At 43.0% G+C, this 22,149-nt stretch overlaps 3 protein-coding genes across 3 annotated transcripts in view; all 3 read right to left on the bottom strand.

Moving 5' to 3' along the window:
* The window catches only part of LOC117533766 (structural maintenance of chromosomes protein 6-like), a 40,008-nt gene extending 38,223 nt beyond the window's left edge, over positions 1–1,785 (bottom strand). Inside the window, 2 exon segments of the mRNA XM_034197684.1 lie at positions 1,311–1,407; positions 1,669–1,785. Of these exon segments, the coding sequence (XP_034053575.1) occupies positions 1,311–1,407; positions 1,669–1,682 (111 nt within the window). The 5' untranslated portion in view covers positions 1,683–1,785.
* Positions 1,786–6,593: 4,808 nt separating this feature from the next.
* LOC117533805 (uncharacterized protein C1orf115-like) lies at positions 6,594–9,323 on the bottom strand. The gene is made up of 2 exons (XM_034197754.1): positions 8,848–9,323; positions 6,594–7,143 (listed from the first exon to the last, which is right to left on the bottom strand). The coding sequence occupies exons 1-2, from the start codon at positions 9,145–9,147 to the stop codon at positions 7,006–7,008; spliced, it is 438 nt and encodes a 145-aa protein (XP_034053645.1). The 5' UTR covers positions 9,148–9,323; the 3' UTR covers positions 6,594–7,005.
* A 212-nt stretch (positions 9,324–9,535) lies between these two features.
* On the bottom strand, positions 9,536–11,512 carry LOC117533806 (structural maintenance of chromosomes protein 6-like). Its single transcript, XM_034197755.1, has 3 exons — positions 11,221–11,512; positions 10,920–11,017; positions 9,536–9,799 (listed from the first exon to the last, which is right to left on the bottom strand). The coding sequence occupies exons 1-3, from the start codon at positions 11,332–11,334 to the stop codon at positions 9,703–9,705; spliced, it is 309 nt and encodes a 102-aa protein (XP_034053646.1). The 5' UTR covers positions 11,335–11,512; the 3' UTR covers positions 9,536–9,702.
* Between the last annotated feature and the right edge of the window lie 10,637 nt (positions 11,513–22,149).

Genomic DNA, 22,149 nt, shown 5'->3' with positions numbered 1-22,149 from the left:
GCGGATGTTGTGCTGTATGCACGGAGTGGGGCTGAAAAAGACAATTTTGACGGGCCTCACGGGAGAAATAACGGAGGCCGCACGAGCCCTGGATACTAAGCTGAACGCCGACGCATACTGCGAACTAGCACCACTCCTAGACAACACAAGCTTGGGGCTGATATCTCCGGGACACAAAGGACAAAGGCCGAGAGAGTCTAAAAGTGTTAAGAGAACACTACATCGGCAGAGGTAGGCCCCGGATTGTATCCCTGTATATAACATTGACCGCGCTGAAGAAAGCTAACACAGAGACTGTGACTGAATACGTCATCAGGGCGGAACAGATCATCACGGCGCTCAAAAGTGCAGGAGACGCACCGAGCGATGGACTAATGATGGCAATGGTTATGAGGGGACTACCGGAGATGTATAAACCGTTCACACTGTTGGTGACGCACGGTTCAGCGGACATGTCGCTGGGGGAGTTCAAGGCCAAGTTGCGGAACTTCGAGGCCTCAGAAGACTCAGACCCGGTCGCCGAGGAGGCGGGAGAAAGGGTAATGAAGGCCCGGGCAGCGCCAAAGAAAAAGACCGGACCCCCGACGGAGATGGCGTGTTGGCGATGTGGAGAAAAGGGTCACCGAAAGGATAATTGCACAAAAACTGTTTGGTGTAGTTTCTGTAAAACTTCGGGACACGCAGACAGAGTGTGTAGAAAGAAGCGCGAACAGAGCGCTCGGTACGCGCGCGTGCAAGATGGCTGCTGTGGACAAGATGGCAGCAGCGGTGGAAGTGAGGCGAGTCAAGACGACGCCCGGAGAGCAGCGGGAAGAGAGGACTTCACTTTCGGGGCGCAGACAGCATACGACAGCCGGTCGCAGCAGCAGCAGGCCCAAAGGAAGGGACTGATCGTGGACACAGGTGCGTCGTCCCACATTATCAACGACAGGAACCAATAGACCTATCGCTAAGCCACGCCCCCTTTGAAAACTCGGACAAACAAAGCCGACCGTGAATGACTCTTGACAATGGCCGCGGGGGGAGTTCAAGTTAAAATAACATTAAAATAGAAGCAAGAGCTAATAAAAGCAACAGCAGATGAAAGTTAACAGTTAAAAGCAAGAGTAAAAAGGTAGCCATGTATTTCTTTATATAAAATATCTAATCTTGTTGCCTGTCGTGTGTAGTGGTGACTGTTGTGTAACCATTGAAATTATAATATGATGTTGAATGTTAGCAGTGGTGGTCACTACATTAAATCTATAACTATAACTGTCCTTGTTGGTCATCATTTTCACTGTTATGCACCTGGCTGACTGTAGCGTTACCTTTTTTTGGGTGAGGGTCTGTGTCTTTTCGGAGCAGCACACACGAGAGCCCGGATGGGATCTGATATTCCAGAGTTGGCTTCCCATCTCTGAAGTGCTTTGAGGTGAAAAGACAGTTAGCAAAAGTTAGCTAAAAACACCAGCTAACTAGCGAGGACGAAAAGTCAGACAGCAAACGTTGATGTTGATAACACTGTAGCTAGTTAGCTGGCTAACAAGTTGGCAGCTAACGTTAGCTAGCTGGGCTGGATATACGCTAGCTAGTTGGCAGTCAAAGTCAATCGTTAGCAAACTAATAGTTTGGTCTACGTTTCTAATACATACCGTCAAATATGATGTCTTTATGAATTGACCTTACCTTTGAGCAAACATAAGTGTCCTTGATAATTGTCTTCACATTCAGTTGTGTATGTGGTTGACGACACAGCATAATCCACCGCTTGCATTTGTCGAGTTTTCTTTTGGGCTTCGGAAAAGGTACGAAATATACTCCTCCATCCAGTCTTTCAGGGTACCTGGTGTCCGAAATTACAGGTACCCCACGCACAGCGTTTCACCATCAGATATTAGCTAGATAATAAACATAGAAACTGAACTCTTCACAGTAGTTTCGATCACAGACGTCTGGTTTTGGTTTGATGCGCCCCACAAACGGCTTTTCTGGTGATGTCCGAGTTTTCTGTCAGGAGGGATTTTCGCTGTGATATGATTGGACAAATTCTATTTGGGGCGTGGTTTAGCGATAGGTCTATTCAAGAACTTTGACAGCACCTTCGAGCCGGAGAGACACAGCATGGAGCTGGCAGACGGGAAGCGCACTTTCGGGTTGGCGCACGGGAGAGGAGACGCACAGGTATGCCTCATAGACAGTGAGGGGCGCCGGTGTACAGTGACGTTGAAGAACGCCCTCTACATACCCTCGTTCCCCCAAGAACTATTTCTGTAAAATCTGCTACTGCAAATGGTGCCAAGGTGTTCTTCAATGAAGGTAACGATGTTCTTGTGGAGCCTGACGGTACGAGATTTAACATTGAGGTGTACAAGAGAATGTATTATCTACAAACAGAATGTAATGAAAATGATGTGTGTAATGTCAGTCATGATATTCAGACATGGCATGAGATCATGGGTCATTGTAATTACGAGGATATACTGAAGCTGCAGGCGGTAACAGTAGGCATGCACATTAACGTTGAAAAGCATAGACCTAACAAAGAATGTGATGTGTGTATAAAGGGAAAGTTCACTCAAACAAGGAACAGAGGTCCCACAGAAAAAGTAAAGACACCACTTGAGCTAGTTAACACAGATCTAGCCGGTCCAGTAAATAATGAGTCCATAGGTGGCTTTAAATATATGCAGTCTTTCACAGATGTGTATACAGGGGCAGTGTTTGTTTACTTTCTCAAAGCAAAGAGTGACGCACTTCAGACCACAGAGAAATTCCTTGCAGATGTAGCTCCGTATTGCAGCGTAAAATGCCTGAGGTCCGACAACGGAACAGAGTTTACAAATAGAGAGTTTCAGTCACTGCTGAGAAGGAGCAAGATCAGACACAAGACGTCCTGTCCTTACTCCCCGCACCAGAACGGGATAGCTGAGAGGGAAGGGCGCACTCTTTTCGAAATGGCTAGGTGTAAGCTAATAGACGGTAACTTACCTAAGAGTCTATGGCATTATGCGGTCCAAGAAACAGCTTACACCAGAAATCGGTGTTTTAACAAGCACACGGGCACCACCCCATATACAGCACTGACAGGAAGAAGGTGTGATCTAGCCAGGATGCACAAGTTTGGGTCAGTGTGTTATGCTTACCAACAGGACAGAGGAAAACTCGAGTCCAGGTGTGAGAAAGGACTTTTTGTAGGGCATGACAAGGGCAGCCCTGCTTTTCTAGTCTATTATCCCGGTAAGGGGAAAGTGCAAAAGCACAGGTTAGTAAAGTTTGTCACAAAGACAACATGTGAGAACGAGACACAGACACAGGAGCCAGAGCTGGACTCCAGAATAGGGTGTGAGAAAAGAGAGACGCCACAGCCTAGTGTACTGAGCACAGACATGCAGACAGACGGTCAACAGCCACCGGAGGATGATGACGAGAAGCACCCTAGGGTGACATCACGTGCCTCATGCAGTGGGAGATATCCCTCCCGGGAACATAAACCCCCAAAGTATCTGAAAGACTATGCCCAGAGAGAAAGTGACGAGGATGACAATACACTTACCAGCATAGATTACTGCTACAGAGTAGTGAGTGGTGTACCTCAGACCTTTAAAGAGGCCATGATATCCCCTGAGTCGGGAAAATGGGAGAGAGCGATGGATGAGGAGATGAGGTCTCTGGAGGACAATCATACTTTTACTCTAACAAAGTTACCCGAGGGTAGACAGACAGTGGGAGGCAAGTGGGTGTACTCAATCAAGGAGGGTATTGAAGGGCGCGACAGGTACAAGGCCAGGTTTGTAGGCTAGTCAGAGGGAAGGAATAGACTACGGTGAGACATTCTCCCCTACAGCTAATCTGACCAGTGTACGGGTAGTTATGCAGAAGGCTGCCTAAGAAGACTTGATTTTACACCAGATGGATGTGAAGACAGCCTACCTGCACGCACCCATTGATAGGGACATATATATGGATACCTATGTATATAAGAAAACTGTTGTTTATGAAGACAACCAGGGAACCATTGCACTTGCCAGAAACCCTGTGTGCCGACAGAGATGTAAACATGTGGATATAAAATATCACTTCATTAGATCTGTCATCAGAGAAGAAAATATGATACTGGTTTACTGTCCTACAGATGACATGGTTGCAGATGCTATGACCAAGCCTGTCTCCAAACTGAAATTGAAAAAATTTGCAGGGGTCATGTTCGGTGTGTAAAATATTGCCTATTATGTAATATTGACTGCCATGTTCTTTTGATGTTTTGAACTGTTATTTTTCTTGGAAAAGTTGTACAGTATACATGTCATTCATAAGTGGGAGTGTTAAGTGTAAGTATTAATATGTCTGCATGTAACTGCACTATAACTGTTCCACAGTAAGAGGGCGCTATAGGCGTAAGGAGGCGCAGCTATTGTCGCTGACGTCAGGTATCAGATATAAGGGATTGTTCCCTCCCCTTCTATCTCTCTCTCTCTAGCTCTCATGGAGAGCAGGTCAAGTGGTGCAATGCACATATGAAAATAAACCACGCCAGTTAAGGCTAAAGAAGACCTCGTCGCCATGACCAGTTTATTACTATACATGTGACTCTGTCAACAGTGATATACACAGTGATAGGTGTTAAAGACTAACGTTTATAATAAATACATTTCTATTGATTTTAAGATATTTTCATAGTTCATACGTATTGGGATCATTTGTATTGATGTGGACCGGAGGGAGAGGGTGACGAGCATACGTTTTGCTTTCCTTTTTAATTCAATTCCAACTTTGGTCATGAAGAATATGTTTCTCTGTTGTCCACGTTCATAAAGCATAAAACAACAGCATCAGAGCACGGTGCAGAGTCTCTAGATGAGTTTACAGTAGTCCCTCGTTCTTATTAAACATCGATGTTGTAGTCCGCTGTATAGAAAACTAGTTTCCATAGTTTCCCCACAGCAGCAGACGCACATTCATGACGTCCGCTGGCGCATCATAAACACATCGGATAGTGAAAGTGTATTCGGATTCTCTAAAGCACCGCAGTCTCTTCTCCTAAATCCTTTTGAATTCTCCTATCCACTATCCCTTAACCCTGTGACGTTTCACTCAGAGGTCAAGGAATAGACGATACGGTTAGAACTTAGAAGCTGATTTTTAAACTATCCGACCGCAACCCCTGCTTCTCGTTGTTTCCTTGCGTCTCTCCATGCTTCCCTGGTGGGAGGGACTAGTCACAGGGAAACGACGCAAGTGAGGGACGCAAGGAATCCATTTAACCGAAGTGAGAAGGGCCCCATGTGTGGAATCCATAGGGCCCTTCTCACTTCTCTTATTTTTCATTTCCTCGCTCCTCGGTCTCACCGGAAGTTGATTTGTCTGCGCCATCTTGAGTATAGGCTACGTCCCAATGGCCTTATTTTTGCCAGAGGAGCGAGGAGTGATAATGGAGGAGCTATAACCGAGGAACCACCAGACCATCCTCCGATGAAATCCTCAGACACTCGCCCCGCCCCCTTACTGTGTATCGCTCACTGATTGGACGAGGCAGTGCATGCACTGATCAATGGGACGTACTTTCCTCCGGAGCGTCACGTGAAGCGACGTCCGTTTGTGATGACGCCGCACAGCTGTTCGTCTGACAGCAGCTCTGGCCCCGTTGTTTTCACAAACACCCCCGCCACACATTTACTGACACAAACATTTGTATCATCTGTTGTAGACCAAATAAATAAAATCAAATAAGAACTCATTCTCAAAAAAGATAAACGCCATTCTTAAAATGTAAACGAACAATAGTTTGATTAATATTGATTAGAGTGCACAATAGAAATAAAATAATTGAGAGAAGAAAAAGAGATATGTTATATATCAAAACCCAGTTAGATTAACATTCATTGGATTGCACACTTTGTTTGTTTGTGTGGATATGTAGCAAATTAACATTTTAATAGCACTTAATGACTGACTGAATGGAAATGACAATAAATGAAAATCTAAAACGAAAAAAGTGATCATGAAAATGGTTCCAATAAATGAAGAAAATGATTTTTGACCACTTTGTTGTTCAGATATATCACATATTTGTAACTAAATTATACATTAATTGAAACAAAACACGGTATAAACTGAGGAGTGACTCCCGTGAGGTTCATGTATTTTCTTCACTCTGCTGGGAAACTGCTCTCATGTCAAGAAGCATCAGATCACTGCCTCGTCCAATCAGTGAGCGATACACAGTAAGGGGGCGGGGCGAGTGTCTGAGGATTTCATCGAAGGATAGTCTGGTGGTTCCTCGGTTATAGCTCCTCCATTATCGCTCCTCGGGCAAAAATAAGGCCATTGGGACGCTACTCAAGATGGCGCAGACAAATCAACTTCCGGTGAGACCGAGGAGCGAGGAAATGAAAAATAAGAGAAGTGAGAAGGGCCCCCTATATATAAAGGTGGAATCCCTTCGCTTGCAAGAGCCGCCATGTTGGATGGATTTTTCTCGTTTCGTCGCAACATCATGACGTCAGACGCTGGGTGACTGTTCACTAATTCAAATTTGAATATTCACTCATAAACTATGATCCACATAAAATTAAACAGCACTTTTCGTTAAAAGAACGTATACGTTTATTGTTCGGTTGACTTGATATTTGGTTTTGATTGCAGTACCCATAATACTTATGAGTTAGTAGTACTGTTGGGGTTTACAGTGTGTGCACATCTTGCAAAGCTTAGTGTGCCATATTATGACATTAGGATTGTTAACACCGACATGTCACACATGTACAGGTTTAAATAAAGAAATACATGATGACAGTTGATTAGTACACTGTGTCTTATTAGAAACACCAGTTTTTTTCCAATGTGGTAAAAAAGGCCTGTCTTACAAAAGTATATTTTTTTCAGATCCTACAGCAAACATGCTTATTGTAATTAAAATGTTTAGTAACAAAATACATTCTCATACACAAATATTATACACATATGAAAAGTCTTGTGTCCGTTGGTTCACTGGTATGTACAGCTAAAAAAAAAAAAAGTGGAGGCTCAGGGCTTGTTCCTGCCGTGGTGGAAATCAGGGACAAAAGTAGCAGCCACTGTGATCGGAGTAGAGTAGCCCAGGGCAAAATTGTACAGACCGAGCATTAGACACTTCCAGGTGGAGCGCAGAGCCTTGCCAACATTCTGAAAGACAAACATACAGCCAAAGATTAATCATTATTCTGTAGATTTAAAGTAACCTGTTCCTTCATTCAAATGAGGGTTCAAAGATAAATAAAACTACACAACCATGGCCCTTTCTCATTTAATCAATTCCCCCTCCTCGACTCCTCGGTCCTCCGGTAGTAACCCGGAAATGGATTTCAGCGCGCCATGTTGAAGGACATCTAATTTCTCTAAATGCACTTCGAGGATCGAGCGTCGAGGAGGCTCTCTGGAGGAGCAATAACCGAGGATACACTGATGGGTCCTCCACGGCTCCTTCGTGGATGCATTTCCGGCAACAGAGATGTTTCAAAGAGTCGTGACGCACGGCCGGACATATCTCAGCCAATGACAGCTCTGCATGCATCCCCTGGATATTATTTTACCAACTGCTTTCATCGCGATGCGATGTTTAAAGTGAGAACAGCTGTGAGGTCCGTGCAGAAAGCAGAGCAGTGCGTATAATATCCATAACTTTATAGGCTATTAGCTTAAAACTCGTCAGGCACTAGATCACTTCTTCTTCAGGTCAGGCTACGCAGTACTCAGGCTAAATGTCCCGCAGCAGCTGACTCTCTGGTGGACTCCGGTACTGCACATTACTCCCGAGACGTTTTCAACAAAAACTTTTTTTTTTCTTCTTTTTTTAAGTGAAACATCCGGGGCTTTTCAGAAAACATCCGGGGCTTGATCCCAAGTAGCCACCCCCTAGCGCCGCCACTGGTACTAAGTCTCGATGATAGGAGTCGAGGAGGGGAATTAGTGAAATGAGAAAGGGCCCATGTCAGAAGTATTTCAATAACATCATTGTTTAGATTATTATTCCGTCTTTTGTATTAAAATAGGACTCGTACTTCATTTCCAAGCACAAACACTTGTCATACAATGACAAATATACTTGTTTTTAATGATACTTTGTGTTACTAAGCTCAATCAGTGGTTTTGACAGAATTTGGGAATAAAAAGACCTATAATCAGTCAGAAGCTGGAGAACACATGTGGTGTGGTCAGAACAATAGCACCATGAGGAGAGCTGCAGTCTGTATTTAACCCTGAAATGTAAACAAAAAGCCCTGTGAATACTATTGTCTCCTGAGCTCTGAACAGGAAAAGGCCGACCGGTACTTCCTTCCTCCTTGGCTGAACTTATCAAAACTGATACACATAAAGCAATCCAAACTGTCACCTGTATATTAAATGTGATTTTAGTGTAAAAGCAGTTACTATCTTGACTTAAATTCAGATGAATCTTCAGTTAATGTAGAACAGATCAATACAAATCTTCAAATAAGACATTACCCTCTAGTTAAAGATTTTGATCTTTTATACGATTAAAAAAAGAAATGGATTATATTTGGTTTATTTAAACAAAAACACTTTTTTTTTTTAAATTCCAATTAATTTGTTAAATCATTTGGATTGAGGCTGATTTTGCCCGAGTGTTCACATTTGCCTTGGATAAACATGTAGTTTTAACAAATCCACTATTTAGAGGTACTAGATTTATTTTTAAAGTATCGCAAGAATCAGACAAAAGATACAAATAAGTTAACTGTAACTTTCTATCTGATCAGGTTTTTAATTACGCTTTGCCAAATCTTTCCAACAAAGCAGAACAAGATGCACACACACCCATCAGTAGGCGGTTTTTTCAGTACAACAGGACATTAACAGAACACCAACCTTCCTGACTTTTTTGTACATTTCTTTCTTCCTTTTCTTCTTCTCTTCTTTTGCCTCGTCTTGCTCCTCCTCATCTACCAGCGGCTCATACGTCTCTGGCAGAAATGCAAAATGAACTCCTCGATGGCTCTTCTCATTTTGTCTGTTGTCACCCACTGTTCGGCTGTCGTTGTGTCCAGAGTGATCCGGGCTCTCCTGGTGATCCACATGTTGCTGATATTTTGCTGCTTGTACATTGAGAGTGTCACCTGAGGCTGTATTTCTATCAAACAACCTCAACGGAAGAGATTTGGTCTTCATGTTGTCCGCTTATCGCAGTGCTCAGGGATGTCATAAAAAGTACCACTTGCCTCAGGAGGTCAGGTATGTTGTCAGCAGATGTTATGTGCATGAGTGGAAGTGCATTCCAACGGACCGCCTTGTGTGGAGGATTTGGCACAGAGCTCTTAAAGGTGCAAAGCATTCCTCCTCACAAGACTGACCCTAAAAGCGTTTCACGTTTTAAAGCAGATTCAAATCACACTGACTTTTATCCAGAGAATGGGCTGAAGAGGACAGCAGGATTATGTGTGTACTGTGAGATGAACTTGAATTATGACTTCCAGTTAGCGAGACAAGTACAGAAATTGTCCTGACATATGCATAAAAAACACCAACACTGTATTTTTCCCAACTCGTTTGTTTTAATTTACATAAAACAATATCATTAACTTAGAAATGTGCCAGTTATAACAACAAATATTTTGGCAAGGTATAAACAAAATTCCCATCCTTCCCCCTCTATATAACAGAACTTAACATTATATACCCGGTTCAGTGTAACAAAACATTTAATATAGCTTAGTATTAGAACTACTACTCGTCGTCGCCGTCTTGACTACTTTGTTCCTTTATGCCACGATCTGGGTCTTTGAGACGGAGGATGCGGATATTTTTGCTCTGTGGAAGAGAGCTGAAACAAAAAAAACAAACATGACAATGTGACTTGGAGACAAAGTGTCTGGTGCTCTTTCCCAGAGAAACTAGGCAGCATATTGAAATCACATGACCTTTACGCCTGAACAGATTTACTTAATCAAAGCTCATTTATTAAGAATATATAAACAGTAACCAAGTCAATAAATCATATTTGAGTGGTCCTACTGCTTTGATATACAAATATATAAACTAGGGCTGTCAAGTTAACGCGTTAATAACGCAAACAAAAATTAACGCCACTAATTATTTTAACGCGATTAACGCATGTGCATTTTTTGTCCTCGGCCACCCCGTAGTTTCAGAGCGCATCGAGTTTAAAATACCATCTACAAGCTGATGCTGACAGCCCCTCTCCTGCCGCCCGCTTGCTGCAGACCACACTTCCACGCTCCCTGACTGGCCATCAGGAGGACCGGGAGAGACCTTACGCGTATTGTTGTTGTTAGCATCTGGTGCTAGCTAGCTGTGCTAACGGATATAAGGAGCTGTTTCAATGAAAACAGAGGAGTGACATTTCGCCGACAACTGCGCCGAGCACTTGACTTTATGCAGGTAACCAGACAGTGGGACATTGTACGAAAAGTCAGCACACTCAAATCGGATAGTGCGCGCAACATGATTGCAGCGTCCAGGCAGCTCCCGTTCGAGCATATGCCTTGAGTTGCAAATAGCTCCAACGATCCATCACACACACACACACACACACACACACACACACACACACACACACACACACACACACACACACACACACACACACACACACACACACACACACACACACACACACAGTATTATTGTATGAGAGAGGTTCCAGGTTGAATTGAGGCGAATATTTGTAATGTTCAGAGGTTGTTGTTTAATATTCATGAGAATTGTTGTCATTGTTCAAATGATAATAAACATTTGCATAAAGCATATTTGTCCACTCATATGTTGATAAGAGTATTACAAATATTCCTCTAAGGTACATTTAGAACAGATAAAAAATGTGCGATTAATTTGCGATTAACTATGGACAATCATGCAATTAATCGCGATTAAATATTTTAATCGACTGACAGCCCTAATATAAACATGTAATCAGTGAATACCTTATGCTCTGTGGTGTGAGGAAGATGAACTGTCTGTAGCGCTGACCGGAAGCCACCTTTAGCATCATGTCCATTGAGATCCTCCTGTTCACCATGTCCTAAAGAAAACCAAGACTCATGTTATCTTTTGATAAATAAGGCTATAGAGACCATTTCATGTAATGCCAAGACCTTGCATAGGAACTTTCTCCAAACTCCTTCCTAAAATAGTAATTCCATGCTATTTTTAAGATGCCATTTAGGCACGGTGCAACCTTATCTAGACAAACTTGCAATATCAACAAAATAGGTTTTGTATTACCATGAAAACATCAAACTCGTCAAGACAGCGGAAAGGCGCCTCTGTGATGGCCCAAAGGGAGACCACAAAGCACACGGTGGAGAAGGAGCGCTCGCCTCCGGACAGAGAGCGCATGTCACTCAACTCCACACTGCTTCCCTGGCCTGGCTGCACCTACAGAGGGAAGAAGCCAAACAAAAACATTTGATCTAAGCCAAACTTTTTTCACCGAGGGCCACATACAGAAAGATATTCGAAGGGCTGGGCCACTCACTAGAGGTGAGGTTTATTGCCTCATAAGTGAAGTTATAAGTTAGCTAAATCAATCAAATGTAAGTAAATTGTGCTTGGTACAGCAGCCTACATCACAACTCTCCAGAGGGTTTCATTTATTATTACATTATTACATTGCATTTAGCTGACGCTTTTATCCAAAGCGACTTACAATAAGTGCGTTCGACCAACAAGATACAAACTTGAAGAAACAGAATCATATAAGTACATCAGGTTTCATAGAGCTAAAACATTTCAAGTGCTACTCAACTGGCTTTGGATAAGCCAGTCCTATTAGTATATAAGTGCTTTGTTAGCAATTATTTGTTAGTAATTATATCGCTCGAAGTGGAGTCGAAAGAGATGAGTTTTCAGTCTCCCCCGGAAGATGTGTAAGCTATCTGCTGTCCTGATATCAATGGGGAGCTCATTCCACCATTTTGGAGCCAGGATAGCAAACCCAGGTGCTGATGGGAACTTGGGTCCCCCTCACAGTGAGGGTGCAGCGAGCTGTTTGGCTGATGCAGAGAGGAGTGCACGTGCTGGGGTGTATGGTTTAACCATGTCCTGGATGCAGGAAGGGCCAGATCCATTCGCAGCATGGTATGCAAGTACCATTGTCTTGAAATGGATTCTAGCAGTTACAGGAAGCCAGTGAAGGGAGCGGAGGAGCGGCGTGGTGTGGGAAAATTTAGGAAGGTTGAAGACCAAACGAGCCGCTGCATTCTGGATGAGCTGCAGAGGTCGGATGGCACATGCAGGTAGACCAGCCAGGAGGGAGTTGCAGTAGTCTAGGCGTGAGATGACGAGAGCCTGGACCAGAACCTGCGTCGCTTTCTGGATTTATTTTGTTAGTAGCTCATTCCTTAACCAGTTAAGCCCGAAGGTCCCCCCAGTGGACCCCTCCCACAGTTTTTTTTCTTCTCACATGTCTCAGGGCTTCTTAACATTTATGAAACTATTAATGTTTCATACCCTTTTAAAGGTAAGAAACTCCGCTAACTGACAATAAGAACAATTGTTAGCTAAAAAAAACCACAAGAGTAATACCAAGCCTTTGAATTAGCATTGAGCGAAAAAATGCTAACTAATGCTAACGCTTTTTTACACACAACACACGGTAGAAATGCCCTTATTACTATCTTAACTGCACAAACAAGATATACGATTTAAAGCTGAGACTCCACAGATTCCACACATGTAATGTCATCACTGTCCGACCTCGAATTCCTGGAGCTATCAGCCAGAAAAGAGAAAGTAAACAACATCCGGTTTCAAAAATATTACAATAATTACGTCTTACCTTTTTTGATTTGTGATCAAAAGTTGTGTTCAACGGAATAAAAACGCATCTCAAGGTTAATCCAATGTCTTTGTGTCACGTATAATTTTTTACTGATAATCAATCATCATATTTATGGCAATATACTCGGTATAAAGTATTGCCGTCCAGGCTTGCACTTTCAGATATGCTTCGTTTGCTTCTCTATTACATCCGCTAATCCGGTAATGTTTACGTAGATTTGGGAACTGCCCATCGATTCTATTGGTTCTGATGGTTAAGAAAAAGGTGTAAATCACACGAATCGACCAATGGGTTTCAGAGATATGGTCCTGCGTAAAGTATAAAGAATGCCAGCCAGCTTAAGTACATTACGCAGCCGACTTCATTTATTGTTTACAACGTAACGAAGCAGGAAATGCAGCAGGACCCAGAGCGCACGGAGCACAGAGCGGACAGCAGATAACGGAATTGCAGTTTTATTGCTTATAGATTATCAGAACATTCCAAAGGGGACACAGCCCCATTGGATATTAATCTATGGATTAACTACATCATCGTTTTTATCGTTTTAATGCCATTGAAGACCAGTTTAGACCAGACAACGAGGAAGGTAAGTCATTGTTAGCCTAGCGCATTAGCGCTAGCGCCATTTGTTTTGATGTACGTTTTTGTTGATAACGTCGCGAGTTTGTATCTTTCAGTGTTGGGCTGTTCAGGTGGGCACCGTTAGATTCTGTGTCTCCTTGCGATCATAAACAATGTGTTGGATGTGCAGCTAGGATAAGTAATAAGGGAGCGAGGAGTGATTTTCGGTGCTGTAATAGGTTAGCATTTTTCGCTCGGGGCTAATTCAGAGGCTCACTGTAAGAGTAGGCCTATGTTTTATTTTATTTTTTCACAACAGTTGTATTTGGATGGAATGAATACCTATAGTGATAATTCAAAGTAATAAAATGATTTTTACAGTGAAAAAGTTCAAATGGAACCGATGGTTCCCAAATTACCCAGAGGTGAGTCCGCTTAGACTTTATTTTTCTAAATCTCTCTAAAAAGGTCAAATTTCACTTGTTTTGCATCAATCTTGATACAGGGTACTTATTATATGTTATAGTTTGGATTCCTAAAGCTTTTAGTCTACTAACCCATCATGCAAGGGTGGTTTTCACGATAAGTAAAGGTTTTTTTTTAGGTGGACATTAGAATTTACAAGTTTTTACTATGTTCCATCTGAATTTACTTTAAAATAAAAACATCTATATTGATTCTGACACTTCTACATCCAACTCACAGATGTAACCTTGCTTTGAGAAAAATAATTATTAATTTACCTCTTTTAGAAGTGAAGATATATCATTTGTTGTGTTAGTGGCATTTTCGAGCCTGAAACCTGAAAAACAGGCTCAGGGCTTAACTGGTTAAAGAAGGTAAACAGACATCAAGGTTTGTCCTGTATGTTACAAATTGGCGTCTATGATAATTATTTCCATAACAGAGTGTGCTGACTTTTCGTACAATGTCCCACTGTCTGGCTGCCTGCATAAAGTCAAGTGCTCGGCGCAGTTGTGGCGAAATGTCGCTCCTCTGTTTTCATTTAAACAGCTCCTTATATCCGTTAGCGCAGCTAGCTAGCACCAGATGCTAACAACAACAATGCACGTAAGGTCTCTCTCTCGCTCGGGCCACACATACACACTAGGGCAGGGGTAGGCAAGTAAGTTTGGCCGTGGGCCAATTTTTTGCTGAGCCGCAAGATGGCGGGCCAGAACATAATCAAAGCCTAATTCAAGGAATTTATTTTGGTAAGAGGGCGCAGCGCCCCTGTTCCCCGGTTCAGAAAAAACTCTGATATCGCTGATAACCCTCCCCATCAACACTCTGATGCGCAGTCAGATCCGCTGATTGGTTCACTGATGATATAAGCGCCCAATCCAGAGCCTCTGGCTAGACCCGCCCAAAGGGAGGCTCGTCCTCTCTAGCCCCATTTCAGTCCCAAAGCCAGGGCAATTATCTGTATTTTAACAGACTTATCTTTTAAATTGAGGTGTATTTATTGTTCTCTTCAAAGTTAATTTTTCTCTGAAATTTTAGGGAGGATGGTCCTTCCTTTCCTCAATGGACGAGCCTCCACTGAGTAAAGTAGAGTTATTAACTAGGTAGCAGTGTTGTTTAACATACTTTTATTCTGATAAGTATTGTCAAGTTCTCTGGGTTTTTGGCATTTATTTGAGTGTTTGCCCACATTTGAGAGGCTTGAGGGACAACTGGAATCCTTTTTCCTTTTCTTTATTTCAACTTTTCAAGGACACATTAGGATTCTTTCAGGTTGAAAACCTTTAAAAAATACCAAAGTACAAAATAAATCAATTACAGCAGTTTTGCTTTGCAATTTCATATATTATAACCTAAATTAATCAGTAACCAAGTATTTTACTCAAACTCAATGTATTTAATAGTTAAATAAGTACTTTAATTGACCTGGTTCCCCCCAACCACACATTTGCCATATGTGACCCGCTCTATCGAAATCAGTCGAAAGTCGCAACGGCTCATTTCAAAATAAACGTGGATTTGCGTAAAAAAATAGTTTTTCGGGGATCGGGTGTTTTGTTTGATTTTAAATAAACAAAGTCTTGGCTTTCAGAATATGACATTTTTATTTCCAAAATCACACGATAAATACATGTTTGAAGCTTGTAAAGGGAAGATGACAGCTCTCACTAGCCACTCTGCTCTTCCACAGCGCCGCTTCCCCTCCCTCCGCTGACATTATGAATGTAAGCGGATATATCGGGACAGAATTTATTTTACCGGACAAATTTGAAACTTACCGGTCATGTTTCAATAATAATAATAAGAATTGTGTAGCAGAGTTTCCGTTAGCAGGTAATCACCGGACTAGGACCGGATATGCTGATGTTTAAAACTCAGTTAATGGGGCTCATTTGTATATTGCTTCAGTTTATAATCGTTACAGATCAAAAAATTCAGATTCATTTTTCCATAAATGATTCCACAAACAACATAATTATTACATTCGAACAAACTACTTGTAGTAGATGAAGTACATTATTCAAAAGTTTACATTAACTTTGAATAATAACACGGGAGAAACGGATGCTCTCTTTTCCCCTCTCCCTCCCTCTCTCTCATGCAGCTCGCTAAACAGTGGGCGGGGCTTCAGGTGATCATGCAGAGCTGCATGTCTCCATCAGACTCAGCAGCTGATCTGATCTCTCTCTCGGTCCGGTTATACTTCACTCGCGTTTATGTCCATATCGATCAGATCCAGCTCTCCTGATCGGCCTTTATAGAGAGCACCGATCAAACTATTAAGAGTGAATATCGATCGGCGGCTAACGGAAACCCTGATGTGCGACTGTCGGTCCTATGTTGTAAAAAAAAAAAAATCTAAATAATATTTTATTTTTGATTCTCAAAATTACGGGCCAAATATTATTGCTGGCGGGCCAACAATGGCCAGCGGGCCGCCTGTTGCCGACCCATGCACTAGGGGCTTCACCAACTAATCGACTAGTCGACTACCTTTACCACTAGTCTGCGCTGTAGGCCCTAGTCGACTAGTCGTGAACAAAATGGAGGTGAACGAGGTGCTGCAAAATGCTCCCAAAAACGTCCGACATTCATATGTATGGCAGTACTTCAAAGAAGACGTAACCAACTCCACAGTTAAGTGTCAGTTGTGTACATCTGTACTAAAGTACAACAAAAATACTTCTGCTATGCGCAACCATCTAAAAATGAAACACCCGCTGCCGACAGCTAGCACTAGCAGTAATGCTAGCAGCACCAGTGAGCAACAGACCGCCGTCAGCACAGGACAGAGACAGACGAGCATTATTGATTTTTCCAAGCGCCCCGTTACGGACAAAAGAAGACAGCAGATAACAGACTTGCTTATCAACTTTGTCGTCAAGGATGTTCGACCACTTTCTGCCCTTTCCGGAGAAGGCTTCAGGGACATTATGAAGTTTTTCGAGCCAGGCTATAAGATCCCGTCACATGCTACACTTTGGAGCAACATCATGCTACAGTACAACACTGTGAAAGCAAGGATTGCCAATGAGATGAAAGATCCACTGATCTGTGGACATCTTGCACCATGGATCCATACATCACCATAACTGCCCACTACATCACAGACACCTGGGAGTTAAAATCCAGAGTGCTGCGAACCACTATCATGCCAGAGAGACACACCGCTGTGAATATAGCCCAGAGGCTCAAAGAAACAATTGAGGAGTGGGACTTAGTTGTGTTTTGCACTATTCATGACAATGCAAGCAGCATGAACCTGGCAATGGAGCTCTGCGAGCAGTTTCCCCACCACCTTGGATGCGCCGGACACACCATTCAACTAGCAATAAAAGCAGGGTTGCACTTACCAGAAATCGCCAAGACCACAGATGCTGCCAGGCGTGTTGTCAGTCATTTTCGTCACTCCTCAGTAGCAGTTTGTGCTTTGAAGAAACGTCAAGAACAGCTTGGAGTAAAAGTACACAAACTCCAAAACGACCCGCTGGAATTCAACGTTCACTATGCTCGAGCGACTGTATGAGCAGAGACTCCCAGTGCAGGCCGTCTTTGCGGATGAGACAGTGACAAAAGTTGGCATCCGAAGATCCCTCGCCATGAGAGAGTGCCAGTGGGAACTGGTGGAACAGCTGATCCCGGTGCTCAGGCCTCTAGCAAAGGCGACAACTATCATCTGCGGAGAAAATCACGTCGGGCTGTCCTTCATCTACCCCGTGCTACTGAACATGGCTAACAACACGCTAAGTCCAAATGAGTCCGATCTGGCGGCTATTCGTTCCTTCAAGAATACCGTGAGGAAAGAGCTCATAACCCGCTTCAAGCTGTTGTCTCGCCTGCTGGCAGAATCCATCCCGATCACGGCATGCATGCTAGATCCACGATTTAAGCATCTGAAGTTCCTTCCAGACGATGTCAGAGAGGAAGCCCAGGCGCGCCTGACTCAATTAGTGCGTGAAGACGGAGAGGTGGAACAGCCGGGAGCTACAGGTAAATAGAGTTGAACTAGCGATAATTGTTTCACAAACAAGTCCTACTTAAACCGGCCAAATTGTAAAACAATGTGTTTATCATTAATGTGGTTCATTTTTGCTGTAGGTGAAGAGGAGATCGCAGACAACGTTGGAGTGGAGCTGGCGGAAGCAAGTTGCAAAAAGGCGAGACTGGAGAGTGACTTTGAACAGCTGTTTGGAGCTCATTTCGAGAGCAGCAGCAAGAGAAAACGGGTCAACGGTGATGCTGATGATGAGCTACGGGAATACTGCCAGCGGACACCGCATATCCCCACTATGGATAACCCACTGGAGTGGTGGGCAGGAAACGCGCACCGATTCCCCCGTTTAGCCAAGCTTTCAAGGAGCTACCTGGCTATTCCAGCCACGAGCACCCCGAGCGAGAGGGTTTTTTCCCTGGCAGGCAACACTGTCACCCGACAGCGGTCAAGCCTCCTTCCCTCACACGTCGATGCGTTGGTGTTCCTCAACGCAAACCAGAAAGGTGGACGTTATCGTGGAGGACAGCGAATAATGTGTTGCGCAATGCGCTGTTGCGCACTGGATTTACGTGGCATTTAAGTTTGCGAGTTTTTTGCTGTACATTTTGGTGAGTCCAGTTACCGTTTCTTATTGACTAAGTCACTGTTTGTTATTTACTCAGCCATGTAACACAAATTTAAAATAAAATACAGTTGAACACCTCTCTTTGTGTGTCTTTATTATGACGTAACGACTAGTCGATTGCTATTTTGAAAAATGTGTCGACTAGTAAATATTGGTAGTTGTGAAACCCCTAATACACACACCCTCCCGGTCCTCCCAATAGCCAGTCGGTGCCTGCCGGTGAGCGTGGAAGTGTGGTCTGCCACAAGCGGGCGGCAGGAGCGGGGCTGTCAGCATCAGCGGGGCTGTCAGCATCAGCTTGTAGATGGTATTTTAAACTCGATGCGCTCTGAAACTACAGGGCGGCCGAGGAAAAAAAATACACATGCGTTAATCGCGGTAAAATAATTAGTGGCGGTAATTTTTTTTAGTAACGCGTTAACTTGACAGCCCTAATATATATATAAGGGATGCACGATATTGTTTTTTTTAAACCGATATCGATAACTTCCTGCTTCTCAAGACCGATACCGATAATAACAATTTTTTTACGCCACTAATTTTTTTTAACGCGATTAACGCATGTGTATTTTTTTTCCTTGGCCGCCTCGTAGTTTCAGAGCGCATCGAGTTTAAAATACCATCTACAAGCTGATGCTGACAGCCGCGCTCCTGCCGCCCGCTTGTGGCAGACCACACTTCCACGCTCACCGGCAGGCACCGACTGGCCACCGGGAGGGTGTGTGTATGTGTGGCCCGAGCGAGAGAGAGACCTTACGTGCATTGTTGTTGTTAGCATCTGGTGCTAGCTAGCTGCGCTAACGGATATAAGGAGCTGTTTAAATGAAAACAGAGGAGTGACATTTCGCCACAACTGCGCCGAGCACTTGACTTGCAGGAAGCCAGACAGTGGGACATTGTACGAAAAGTCAGCACACTCAGCACGGATAGTGCGCAACATGATTGCAGCGTCCAGGCAGCTCCGGTTCGAGCATATGCCTTGAGTTGCACTGCACATAGCTCCAACACCATTTACGTCACAGCCAGGCATGAGTTAGGGAGCGCTGGATTTGTGAAAAACTCCCCTCTTCCTAAACCACTAATACCACAGTACTGGCAAAACGGGAGGAGCCGAGTGAAAAACAAGCGCCCCTCATCCCAATCCACCCACACCGCAGTATTTTTTTCTTTTTTTTTACCCAAAAAATATATTGTATATTATCGGGGCTATTAATACTGGTATCGGGTTTATCGGGATGACGTCATAATTCCTAATATCGGACCGATAATTATCGGGCCGATAATTATCGTGCATCCCTAGTTATAACCTGTTGTGTGTGTGTCTTGTAAGGAAACTGTGAAAAAGCAGCTTTTGAAAAGGATCCAGAATGTGACAACCCCCAAAAAGAAGCAGTGTTCAACTCCTTCAAGAAAGAGGCCTAGGAGTTTAAGCTTTCAGAGCAGCCACTGATTAATCCACCGCATCAACCTTGATCTTGGAGAGATCACCACCATCTCGATGCAGCGCCCCGGAAACTGAACAGTTATGTGGTAAGTACAGAAATTGAAATAGTAGATAGTTCTGTCTCTTCAAGAAAATGTAACAATATCAATAAGCTATTTTAGAACCCTTTTTTATTCAAGATTACTCATCTATGTTTGCCCTGTGTCAGTCACTATGGCTGTTTGTGTGTTAATGTCTCATTTAAACTTTAACATCAGAAATGAAAATAGTGGGGTTTATGTTTTCTAGCATCAGAAACTGAGAGCCCACAGACCCAGGCGAGACATTATAAGACTCTACAGGCGATGTATAAAACCAAGGCCAGACCAAACAAGATGGATGTTGCTCAGCTCCTGGACCTCGAAATCCAAGCGAGAAGGGCCTTAATTGACTGATGTTACAAAGGAGCAGGACAGGCCTTCCAACATTCTTAAAGCTTATCCTTGCTTTGGAGAACTGGATCATGTAAGCAAATGTTTTCGTTTTATGTACAACTATGCTTCCTAATTCGGTTAACGTTAGACCAAATTTGAAATGAGAATTGGTATGACAATTAAATCAGATCTGTCTCATTATTTATAAATAAATGACTCAAATATGCTTATTGAATACACATATTTATTCTGCATAGATATATAAAAACCCTCCACTTATTTAAAAAGAACACATTTCACAAATGTGCTTCTGATACACACAACATTATTTTGTTAGTAGTATTGGTCCACAATACGTATTTAAAAATAGTGTGTGCATCAGACATATTTCTATGTGCACTGTTATATTTTTGTTAAGTGACCATTTAAATCACATTATACACATGAATCTTTTTTTGGAAATTAAATTAAGAGACGAATTACTAACCCTTGGAATGTAGATTTGAATGTTTCTCCTATATATTTTCTCTCGTTGTCTTAGCTAATGGATAAACTATGGCGGGTCCTCAATCAAGGCAACTCCCACTTCTTAATGGAACTTAAGACCCAGTGGGGGACCTTTTGTGAAAGGGCACAGTTTTATGGAGTTTTCAAAAAGCTCATGAGGCCTCCGCAGCTTGACAAAGGTGATTATTATCTCTGACCATGTCTGTTTATTAACTGACTGCAGGAAACGGAATGACATGATGAAGGCTTTACCAGAGATGTTCCCATCACCTATGGCCCCACCCAAGAAGTTAAGGCATGCAAGTGAGGCTGTGCTCCACGTCCTTGAGGTAAGAACATTTATAAGAATTTTCTCATGTCGATACAAAGAGTGAAATGTTGTGATCATATTTGTTTGGCTTTTTGTGATGATTTCTTTGTCTGTTTTTCTGTCAGTCTGCAGAAGACCCCAACACCTTTCTTCAGACACGACCAATCTCCAGCCCTGTTGTCATCATCTGCGAAACCAACTGTATACTGGCCATTGGAACCAAGCCCGTACTCATCTTCCCAAAAGAGGACATTCATGAAAGCATGATGTATCTCATGGCATGTTATTACACCTTTCACATCACCTATCCTAAGTGCATTGCAACACTTCTGTCTGTGGTGCAGACTGAAGTCCTCTTGGACGCCATTCACGACTGTGACATGACTACTTCATACAAAAAGGCTATGGCCGACTGGAAAAAGTTCATAAGTGATTAGGGCACTTATATATGAGGGGCCGCTAGGGACATTATTCAGAAATACTGTTCACATACACATGTGAAACACTCTCTCACACACACAACTGAAACCAAAATAATTTACAAACATATGTAAAAATCTCTCATATACACATGAAACGCTCGCACACACCAGAGTTTCCGTTAGAATATTTTTTCGCCGGTCAACATGTCCGTTCAAGTTTAAATCTTCCGGACAAAATGAGAAAAGTGCCGGTCAAAGGTCTTCTTTGTTATTTATTGTGCTGTGCTGTGTCCGGTAATTACCGGCTAACGGGAACTCTGGCACACACATGAAATCCAAAGTTATTCACATATACATGTCAAACACACTCATATACACATGTGATACGCACTCACACACACACACACCTGAAACGCTCTGACACACACCTGAAACGCTCTCACACACACACATATAAAACACACTATCCCATATCTGTGGGAGAGCCTCATGGCTACATTTTAAAACACTACAGCAGCAGTCATAAGGCCCTGTTGTCACACAGGAACCATCCACCTCTTGTTTGCCCTGGATGTCTGGATACGGTTCAGTAAAGTTGGGCTGCACTTAAAAAGCAGAAGAATAACA

The sequence above is a fragment of the Gymnodraco acuticeps genome, unplaced genomic scaffold, assembly GCF_902827175.1.
Source record: "Gymnodraco acuticeps unplaced genomic scaffold, fGymAcu1.1, whole genome shotgun sequence".
In the NCBI taxonomy this organism is placed as follows: domain Eukaryota; kingdom Metazoa; phylum Chordata; class Actinopteri; order Perciformes; family Bathydraconidae; genus Gymnodraco; species Gymnodraco acuticeps.
This window is presented reverse-complemented; position numbering and strand designations above follow the sequence as displayed.

Excerpts from the sequence above, each read along its gene's own strand:
- LOC117533806 (XM_034197755.1), bottom strand. The coding sequence starts at position 11,334 with ATGCGCTCTCTGTCCGGAGGCGAGCGCTCCTTCTCCACCGTGTGCTTT. Across the intron at positions 11,018-11,220 it reads ACGAGTTTGATGTTTTCATG|GACATGGTGAACAGGAGGAT; the intron begins GTAATACAAAAC and ends GGTTTTCTTTAG. Across the intron at positions 9,800-10,919 it reads CTCACACCACAGAGCATAAG|CTCTCTTCCACAGAGCAAAA; the intron begins GTATTCACTGAT and ends TTTTTGTTTCAG.
- LOC117533805 (XM_034197754.1), bottom strand. The coding sequence starts at position 9,147 with ATGAAGACCAAATCTCTTCCGTTGAGGTTGTTTGATAGAAATACAGCC. Across the intron at positions 7,144-8,847 it reads TGTACAAAAAAGTCAGGAAG|AATGTTGGCAAGGCTCTGCG; the intron begins GTTGGTGTTCTG and ends TTTGTCTTTCAG.